We start from the raw sequence: 10,857 nt of genomic DNA on the forward strand, positions 1-10,857 counted from the left end.
GTTTTAATCCCGAGAGTGTGAACTTTGACTGCTAAAACCCACAATGAAAAATGTAGGTGTAAATATTAGATTCAGAAAACTTTTGTCATATCCTGCTGTAATGTGTATATATTCTGCAAACTATCTTCTATGCTATTTACAAAGGTATATTTATACTGGGTTTTTTTCCTTTATTGGATGATGATCCAATTATTTCATGGAGCTTAAAAGAAGAAAAATATTTATTGTTATTATATTTTGATTGACAGCCTGGTTTAAAAGTACTTTTGGAAATATAAAATATTGCATAGACGTAGCTGCTTTCTTCCACAGAAATAAGAAGCTAGAAGCAAATTAACAAAAAACTGGCCTTAGATAATGTCTTCCAAATAATTCATAGGATTTCTCACAGATAAACACACTATTAGTCTTCCTTTTCTTTAAGCCTTAAAAGCTGTCTGTAACCTTGTCTGGGAAATAAAATGAGGCTACAGGTCTCCTGTCTTATCTGCTGTAAGAGAGTCTTGACTAAAAAGTCTATCAAGTAGAGCTCTTCCAGACAAGTTGACCCTAATAAGCTTCATTTTAGGTGCCCATGAAATTGAGACTAGTTTTGATCACTGATGGGGGATGAATCCTAGGATTGCCTGCGTGATACTGAGGACAAAGGGAGCGACATAGGACTCAGCTCCTTATCTACTACAGGGACTTAAGTATATAATGGGAATCCGAAGTAGGAGTTAGGGAGGGCGAGTCGCAGGATGCGTGAGATATAACACATCTTGAAGAAGTCAGTAAGCCAGTCAAGCATGTCAGTAGCTTGATTCCTTCTTCAAAAGCTTATGAATGCATCTCCTATATACTGCACAGGTGATTTGCAAGCAGTGACTGACCTGGCAGAGTGTGCGCTCAGGCCATTGTCTTATAATTAACCTTTTTGTCATACTGTAGCGAAAGTAGCTCCTACTCTAAGTGCTTCTGCTGATGCAAAGTCTCATGGGACAGATGCTCCACGGGGGAGCCTTGCAGATGTTGAAATTAAAGGAATGTTCTCAGACAAGCACCTACAAGCACCTCTGACACAGCAGAATGAGCCCTGATAATGTTTGCTGGACCTAAATTGTCCAACTCACAACATAACCTGAAACACTCTGAAAACTGCTCAGGTCAGCTCTTACTGGAAATGCATTCACCCTTTCAGCAAAGTGTAGGAAAAAACAAATACATATCCTGGAGTGCTTTGTCCACTGGTATGCGAAAATGTGGGCCCTGCGTTGTCTCATGTAAATTCATCAAAACTAAAATGGGTCTTGAGAAAAAAGTCCTTGATTAAGAGAAACTATGAACTATATTACTGGTGAACTGGATGTAGTCTGAAAGATGCATTAGCCAAGTACGAAACTGTCTGAGAACGAGAACAGTTCAGCCATCAGTCTTGTGTCTTCCTACCTGGTGCAATAAGTGCAATCAAGGAGAAATTCACAGATAAATAGAGGAAAACAAAGACCACGACAGGCATGAGTAGAGGCTCTGAAGATCTTCTAAAAAGACATTGTTACCCTATGCCAGAAAAAAACTCAATCTCTTTAAAACTATACGGACTCTCTCTATGTTTGCATGAGCTAAAACCAGCTACTTCTTGATGAGTGGACAATAATGGTGGCAAACACTTAGAGATGCTTTCCAGAGAAATCAACCAGAGGCAAACAGGACAAGCTGGCTCCAGAAGCACTTGCTGACATGATTGCATTTAGTAGCTTTGGCATAATGTCCCATGGCGATAATTTTACTACTCCTTGAACTGCCTTGTTCATGTAACACCAAACTGCTATTTGTGCATGTTGCTATGTGGGTCTCTGATATCTAAAACACTCCCGCACCATACTCACCTCTTCCCCACCTCAGCTATAACAAGCAAAGAGAATTATTCAAGGTCTGTATAGTGACAAAATAATCTTTATTGCCTACAATTTTTGCCAAAAGAAGTATGGCTCTGCATTATTCATACCAAAGCATAAATGCCTTTTCTGTAATATTTAGTCTTCCTCACATGATCTTTTTTGCTATCATTAATACATTCTACCTATGATTTGGCATGCTATGAAGATTTATAGTGAACATCCAGACCTAATTAGGTGTGATGAAATCTGATGTCCTCTTTCTGAGTTTGCCAATGCAGAAAGAAGATGGGAAAAGATACAGCTTCTTAGGACCAAATTTGACACAAGAGCATGGTGGCTGTACAGATCCTTGGCAGGAATGATGACAAGCAGCATCCTAGGTTGTACTGATAGCACAGCCAGTGACTGTAGCATGTGATTATCTCCCCACTGCCACCACCCCTAACTTTGCACTCATCAGGCTGCCTTTAGAATACTACATACAGTTTGTGAACCCCCAGCGCAGAAATATCTTTGTACCTGAAGTACATTCAGCAGAGGGACACCAAGATGACTGGGAGATTTAGTCCTAGCCTTTTGAGGACAGGCTGAACAAACTTGTGATTGTTCAGCCTGGAGAAGAGATGGCTGCAGGGTAACTTTACCACAGCCCCTCATACCTACGGAGTGGTTTACAAGAAGAGAGAGAGAGGTTCTTCATGGTGAAGCATGGTGGGAGGCTAAGAGACGATGGGCGTGATTTGAAACAAGACAGGTTCAGACTGGATGGAAGGCAAAACTTTGTCACATTCAAGTAGCAGAACAGTTTTCCCAGGGAAGCTGTGCTACCTTCATCCTTGGAGGTTTTCAAGACCCCAGTGAATAAATCCCTGAGCAACCTCATAGCTTACCCTGCTTTGAGCAGGGGGTTGTACTATAGTCTTCCTGAGCTACCTTTCCAGACTGAGTGATTCTGTGACTCTGGCTGCACTCAGACTGATTGTTTGTACTTCTCTTGGACTAAGACAGGAATTAGTAAACCTTATGGCATGACCAAGGTATGAGTAAGCATCCTACAGGGACTTAGACTGTGACCTCCTCTGGAATAAAAAATCCCTGCATTTCTTGTTTGCCACAAATAGGTTCACTGACAAATAATCCTTCTCCTCAAAGATCAATTGAATCTATGAATGAATCATGAATTGCCCACTTTGTTCCACTTCGCTCTGTTGAAAAATGTCTGTGCTGATTGCCTGCCAATGTATTTTGTTGTCCCAGCAGATGAACTGCTGTGAGCATAATCTGATGTTTGCATCAGTTCCATAACCAATTTCACAACTGTCTCTGGTGGTGCAGAGGAGTACTCATCCCACCTGGTTTACATGAACTGCAGCTGTTGTATTATCTGCCAGGACGTGAATAAAGAATTCTGTAAATGAGCAGTTAGACCTCCCTACAAGTGTTTGCACTGCACTGAGTTCTACACCATTTCTGCCCGAGTGTGACTTGCATTTAATTCTGGCCTACGTGGGCTCACCAAGCCCAACAGAGACATCTTTGTCACTGTAGTTTTGTGGTGTCACTGTAGTTCTGCGGGGAGAAAAACACTTCCGTTCAGGTTATTTCTATCAGATCAGGGAAGAAAAAACATCCTACAGAACAGGGTAGGGGGGTATCTGAACTTTGTTGCCTGACGTGCACAGTCTATCGCCTGATCTCACTGTCGGTGTACAATCTCTGCACGTTCTCTAAAATGTGGAACAGGCTGAGTTGTCTGATGAACTGACACAAGTTGTGACTGTTGCTTGGGGCAGAGCCTGAGGTTGTGTGCTAAAGGAACTTAGTGTCAGGGCCAGTCAGGGCCATCCTGAGTTAGGTAGTTTTTTAGGATCCCAAAATCAGAAACAGCTTTTTTCTGATAGTGTTAAAACAGTTTGCTCTGACTTGGGCATGAAGGTTGGTGTGAAGTTCTGAAACACATGATGAGTCAGGGATCCATGCAGAGTTGCAGGTCATGCTTTTTTTTCCCTAAAGAATGTAGCTACTACATCAAAAACATTGAGAATACCTTAGTGTCATGGACAGAAGAACTCCTCTGTAGTGGAAGTGATTTTGGCCTGCTAGATACCACAAAAACTACAGGAGAATGGTCATATTCAAATATCTTTTCTACTGTGGTGGGTTCACCTTGGCTGGCTGGCTGGCAGGTGCCCACCAAGCTACTCTCTCACTGCCCCTCCTCAGCAGGACAGGGGGAGAAAATAAAATGAAAAATTCAAAGGTCAAGGTAAAGACAGTTAAGCAAACGCTATGCACAGAAGCAAAGGAGATTTATTCTCTACCTCCATCAGTATGCAATGTCCAGCCACTTCCTGGGAAGTAGGGTCTCAGTATGTAGTGGTTGCTTCGGAAGACAAATGCCTTAATAATGAATGCCCCCTCTCCTCCTCCTCCTTTCTCTTAGCTTTTATTGCTGAGCATGACAACATATGATAGGGAAATTCTGGTCAGTTTGGGTCAGCTGTCCTGACTCTGTCCCCTCCAAACCTCTCGCCCACTGCCAGCCTTTGAGGGGAGAGTGTGGGGTGGAGAGACAGCCTGGATGCTGTGCAAGCACTGCTCAGCAGTGGCCAAAACACTGGTGTGTTATCAACACCTTTCTGGCTACCAATACCAAGCACAGCACTGTGAGGGCTGCTACGGGGAAAGTTAACTCCATCGCAGCCAGACCCAATACATCTACATATATCAACATTCCTAGGCTTGAATCCCATTGTGTTGAGGAAGAATATCTCCTGAGGGAGGGAGGGACAGAGGGATGGAGGGAGTAGGATGGGGAGAGAGGCATTCCCTTATGAAAGGCATTTGGCTACAACATTAGCAAAGAATGAATCAAAAATAGCTCCTACTCATTTGGCTGCCACCCAAGCAGGAAAAGTAAGTAGTTTAATTTTTGCAAGAAGGGATGATCCAAAAGAGCAGTCATTGCAAAGCTCTCGATGAGTGTCTTCTCTTCCCAAGAATTTGTGCTACTGCCTTATAGTCCTAGTACATCCAGGTAAGCTCTTCTGAAAATGTAGGAAATTGTTAGGCATCCCACAGACTTCACAGAGAGGAGGGCTCTTGGACTTATTTCCTTCCAGTAGTGCTTAGACCAGATAGACTTTTTTCCCCCAAAATACACATGCATGTTCAGACCTGAGTATAACATTAGAATTCCTGAAGAACCACATCAGTCTTTTCACAGACTGAATGAGAGAAATCATTCTGTAATTCCTGTCATCAGAGAAGGGAGATTTCTAGGAATTAGCTCTCCCGTGCTTCCTAGAGAGCCTGCAATCCCAAGCTAGTGCTGACTCAACAGTAATAGGGTGTGAGAAATTACAAATGCAGCAACTGTAATTGCTTGAGGAGAAGTCCTTGCCTATCCATGAATGGTAAAAATTGAACTTCACATTCCAGTGGCAATTCTGAATAAATCACTCAGTAAAGTGATTAGGTTGTATATGAGCAAATTATACTGGGCAGGCAGTAATTGAACGTTTTCAAATACAAACTTTGTAATTAATCTCCTTTTCAAAATGGGTATGTCCAAGGATTTTGAATCTTGTTTAATAAGGTAGTCAGAGAATGACAGTGCCTTTTCTTTTTGTTTATGGTTGCTCCTAGGCAACCCACTGCTGGTTAAATACAAATGCACTATGCCCCCCTAAATATCAGAACTATTTTTGTTCTTGGTTTTCTTTTTCATTAGATAGCTTCTGGAGATGTTAAGTCTCTAGACATGGAAGATGAACCTGAGCTGTCTACTGCCTTTTAATCGATTCCTGTCTATGCAAAAGTATGGGTGTGCTTTGTTCTCAGTAAGGGCTACCAGTGCACTTCTGGAATACAGAGAAGATCAGGACGCAGACATGGTCACAACGCATGCTAATAATGTAAATGGGACCACAGGGGACTCAAGTTTTTTCCATAATGCAGGACCCTATGTACCTTGTTACAGGAATATTGATGGAATAGTGTAAGGTGAGAGTGAAAGCTCTTAGATAGAATGGAGTTAAGGTGCTCAGTATCAGTATTGAATATTGGTAATTTTCCTGGGGTGATGCAGTAGTAGCAGCAGTACTTCAATCTGCATTACCACAAAGAAGTCAGATCTTCATCTATCGGTACTTTTAATGGATTTCAAATATTACTGCTTATTATTTACTGAGCAGCATGGATACTCTCCTTCAAATTTGTGCATGTAGATACTTTTTGAAGGAGGGAAGAGGCAATTCAGACTTCTTTTTTTACAGGGAGCTTGCAAAGAGGCCTGTCTCCAAACTTGTGAGAGGTGAAGGCGGCAGTTTCTGAGCACTTTCATACTAGACCTCCTTGGAGACAAAGGCTCCACCAACAAGCTTTGAAGCTGTTGGTATTTGAAGTGATATTCTTAACCCTGCAGAAAAGTGAGATAAAGATACATGTGCACAAAGCTCTGGTAGTGCCAGACAGTTACCAGGCAGGTCTGGGCAGTTAAACAAATACATTATTTTACTACCCCCACACTTGGTGGGGACATGTAGAACTCTTGATTCTGCAGGTATTCCATTATTAGGAATAGATAGCTTGTGGTGGTTCCCTTTGGTTATTGAGACATTTATGAACTTCTCAGTTGTGAGTGATAGGTCTGAGGGTTCTCAGTGTTCACCACCAAATTTAAGAGCTGATTGTTTTTCGCAAAGCCTAAGAAGTATTGCTTATTTTGAGGCTTCATGGAAAAACTTACACCTTTTTAAAGGAGGGAAAGAATTGTGACTATTAGCTGTCACACTACCAACTTAGACAAATGTTTGTGTGTTTCCGTAGTGCTATCAGAACATGGCGATTCCTCTCTCTGACACCTGATGCCTTGAAATCCACAGAACACCGGGGGGGCATGTATGTAACGGTACCTCTGCAGCATCCTCTCCAATGTTTAGTGGCTTCCACTCTGGGATGTCCTGAGCCAGTTTGGGATGGTGGGATGTTTTTTTCCAGGAAACAGCCCTTACTGGTTTTATTCCATGACTTTTTTTAACTGCTTTTTGGCTTAAGTACAATTATAGAGTCTACAGCAACCACTGTCTGAAAGCCCATCTACACGTTCTGTGCAGAAGTAGCCCAACTTTGCTGTTTTGAACTCACCATCTGGAACATCACCTTTGATGTAGCAGATGAAGAATGATTATGCTGGTTCTGACCAAAGTTACTAGTTTCATAACCAAACAGAGGTGGGAAAACAAACTACCTGTGTTTACAAGAGCTGCTGAGATTATCCTCAGAAATGAGACCTTTTCATAGAGTATCAGCATGAAATTTATTTATGTGAATGGAATTACCAAAACAATGCAATTTTAAGCTTTTTTTCTTAAGAAAGAAGGCTATGCGTTTGTACTGTGCATCCATCATTCAACTTCCCCTTAGTAATTCCTGTCCTTGTTGGCCTATAGCAAGTCCTCTGTCTAAGCTGAAGCAGTCTTGAAACCAATTAAATATATATACCATAAATCAACATTTTGGTAGAGTCCAAAGATAACGACTCCTTAGAGGTAAATATGTAAGTAGAACCTCCACATCTATTTAGCCTGTCTGGCTTGCCCTGAGCCCCTCAGTTCCCAGGTGGGCAAACCTGTCTGCCAGTCAGCACATCAGGCCAGTTTTCAGTCAGTGACAGTGTCTGGTGATATGTCCCAGCTGTTAATAAGAAAACTGGGGGAAAACAAAAGGTAACGGGGAAGCTGTTGTTAAAATGTGTTACTGATGGAGAAGGGAAGAACTAGAAACACCATGGGAATCCAGCTCAGGGAGCACTTGAAGACCAACTGAGATTAATGCTATGGGCCAGGGAAGTTGGAGAAGTAAAGAATAGGATAGAAATCCTTGGGAAGCCAGACCACTATTTTCTTATGGACTAACTTCCTCACTATCAGAGTATACCATTTTAACTAGACATGCAATATTTACAAAGCACAAACAAAATAGTTTCAAAAATTGAATTTACTAATAAATTTAATCTTACTGAAACATTTTAGTTTATTTTGTCGGGTTCTCCCATGGAAAAGAAAGCCTGTCTATGCACAGATATACTTCTCTCACCATGAGGTGAGAGTTACTTCTATTTGTAGGAGGGCATTTTTTTATGCAAGTGCTACATAGTGGAAGCAAACTATAAATGGATGAAGAAAAGAAAGGTGAAGCAGATGACTGGCCAATTTTAAGACTCAAAAATTTTCCTTAAAATTTGTTTTTTGCCATAATATTTTCTGTGAATTTCCTGATTATTCAATTGATCAGAAAAGCTGACGGAGAAAACAAGTTTAAATTTGTTCCTACTTTTGTTAGAATCTAATGGTTGCTTATTTTTTACAAACCATATCATAAACTTGGACACTCTTGTCAGCCTCAGCATAGCCCTAAAACATGAAAAGGGAACAAGTTACTTTATAAAAGAGCAGAATTAAATTGAGAGGAGGCTGTGCAACCAGTGCCAGACATACTCCCACCAGAGTTGGGATTTATATCTGTACAATTTGGGGTTGGCACTTCTCACCAGTGATATATACATTAAAAAATGAAAAATAACAAAAAACCCAAAGACAAATTTATGGCAGAGCACAGACTCAAATGGGAAAATAGTTGACAGCTTACCAGTGCAGTTCTTCTGGAAGTTAGGATTCTCTAGTGGATGCCCTGGGATGCGGCACTGAAATCTGTGCTGCCAGAACTCAGGAAACCAGGGGTTGCGGGTGTTGGTGTCCAGACGCAGCTTCAGATAGTAGTCATCAAACGACAGGACCTCTGGAGACTGCAGTTTGATAGTGATACCTCCATTTGCTTCAGGTTCGTAACCTTCAATGACTTCATCTCTGTCTGCCCAACCGTCACTGAAAAGAGGCAAAAACACACTTATCACACAAAGACCAGACAGGAAGCTTGTTTTGAAAAACCAGCCAGCCAAAGGCCAGCACTCTTGAAAGCAAGTGATTAAGGGGGAATCTAAAGGTACATCTAAAATTCAGGCAGAGGGGGAAAGAAGAAAGCACAGTGATGGAGGCTTGTAATGAGCAGTCTGACTGATTTCATGCAGAGTCCTCATTAACTCATCTGGAATGATGATGATTTATCCTTCTCCCTCTGGGAAGGGCTTTTGGGCAGAGCTTCTGGTGTGAGGTCTTTATGACTGAAGAGATTGCGCCTTATTCAGTCTGTCCTGTAAGGGGTGAAAACTGAAAGAATTAATATCAATGGAAAGGAAACTGAGCCAGGATCCTGGGTGTTTGCAGAAGAGATCTCAGCATGCATGGATCTTACAGCTAGAAGAGTAATTCAAATCAAACATAAAGTGAGAAATGCATTGTGTTGGAAGAGAATGGAATAAAAATACTCAATAAAGTTGACCAAACTAGAAAGAAAACCACACGCTATTCTCGCACTGCATGGGATTTGTAATAACAAGGGTTTTTTCCCCTCTTTCTTCTTCTTTTTTTTTTTTTTTTAAAGAAAACAGTGGCTTTATATTCTCTGTTTATTCATGTAAGAGATACTCTTTAAAACCTGAAGATAAAACTCTTTCTTGGCAACATTGTTTCATGGAAAGTCTATTTTAACAGGTTTGAACAAAGTCCACTGGGCTTAGCATCTGAGTTTTAGCTTAGTTCTTTTAACAAGAAGTCCATTGATTTAGTGTCATTCTCTAATTCTTATTAGGGTCCCCTAAGATCCATGCTACTGCAGTCTAATTTAAGCACAAATATAAGTCAGCCATTGCTTAATTTTAATATGCTGGGCATGTCATGAGGGAAATAGATTATTCTGGCACCTCAGTTCTAGCGCTATCCACTCAGAATCAGATCAGGAGCACTGCTGCTGTGGAAAGCAGACAGATGAAGCACTTTGAGCAGCAAAGAGCACAGGAGGAAAAACGTAATTGACCACTAAGACAGAGGTCTCATTTTAACTCAAAAGAGGCTTGCACCCTGGACTCCAGACAGACTGAAAGAAGGCCCTTGTTAGGAGACTCTGACATACTGCCTTCAGAAGAGCATCAGGGTGCAGATCATACCACCTGAGGGCATTTATGAGGTACTCAGCATACATGTGCCTGGGACTCCACAACAGAAAATAGACAAGGTTTGAAGCAGCAAGCTTCGTCACAGTCCTAGTCAAAGAGCTGCAAAGTGACTGCACTGGTCACGTGTGAGTCTTTGGTCCCCAGCCACCAGACTGAAGAGCTGCATGGTTCAGCTGACATTCACGTCAGCTGCTGCATCTGTGCTGTAAGCACCTGGAAAAAATGGCAGGTCTCCATTGATATACAGGAAAGCTCATGTACTGAATGCTTTACATATGGAACACATGACCCAAGTCTCTATTACAGGAAGTTATTTAAGACATGGGACATCTAGCAGACCACTGGCTGAATGACCAACAGCTTCCTTTCACCCTCAGCCCAGGCACCCACACAGCTCTACTTTAAGATGGCACTGCGTGTCACCTTCAAACCAGGATTTCTCCTTTGTTTCCCCCCTTTGCCAAAGCCTTCCAGTAGAATTGCCCAAAATTTCTGAGCTTAGAAACCACTGACCAGTACCTTCATGTAGCCAAGCAATGTGAGACGTGTATGTACGTTGCATCTCACAAGTGGCATGAGAGCAGAGCAGGGGGAGGCTCAGGGAGGAGGTCACAGGAGGGAGAAAGCAATGACTCAAAAGTCCTGCTGTGGAATGAGGGTGAGCTGGAGGCGATATCCCAAAATGATTGTCTCTGCCAAGATGAACCTGGCAGCATCTGCGGGGTCATTTCTTCCCACAGCCAGCAATTCAGGTTACTCAGGTCCTGCTTTGTACCAAACATAGCCCAAACAATAACCATATGGCACAGCCCTGGCCTGACTGCAAGCGGCACTTGAATTGCCACAGAAGTGCACAGAGTTCAAAAGACACAATTTTTCCACCCCTGCTCCCTGCCCCACTAG

The 10,857-nt window shown here is 42.0% G+C and overlaps 1 protein-coding gene across 1 annotated transcript in view; it reads right to left on the bottom strand.

Annotated features, from left to right (window-relative positions):
• Window positions 1-8,852, bottom strand: part of GRM1 (glutamate receptor, metabotropic 1) — a gene marked incomplete at its 5' end in the record, with an annotated part of 67,975 nt that extends 59,123 nt beyond the window's left edge. The window contains one exon of the mRNA XM_010159294.1: window positions 8,532-8,852. Within this exon, the coding sequence (XP_010157596.1) occupies window positions 8,532-8,852 (321 nt within the window). The remainder of the gene's footprint in view (window positions 1-8,531) is intronic.
• Window positions 8,853-10,857: the final 2,005 nt, after the last annotated feature.

This window comes from Eurypyga helias, unplaced genomic scaffold (assembly GCF_000690775.1).
Source record: "Eurypyga helias isolate BGI_N326 unplaced genomic scaffold, ASM69077v1 scaffold16179, whole genome shotgun sequence".
Lineage (NCBI taxonomy): Eukaryota > Metazoa > Chordata > Aves > Eurypygiformes > Eurypygidae > Eurypyga > Eurypyga helias.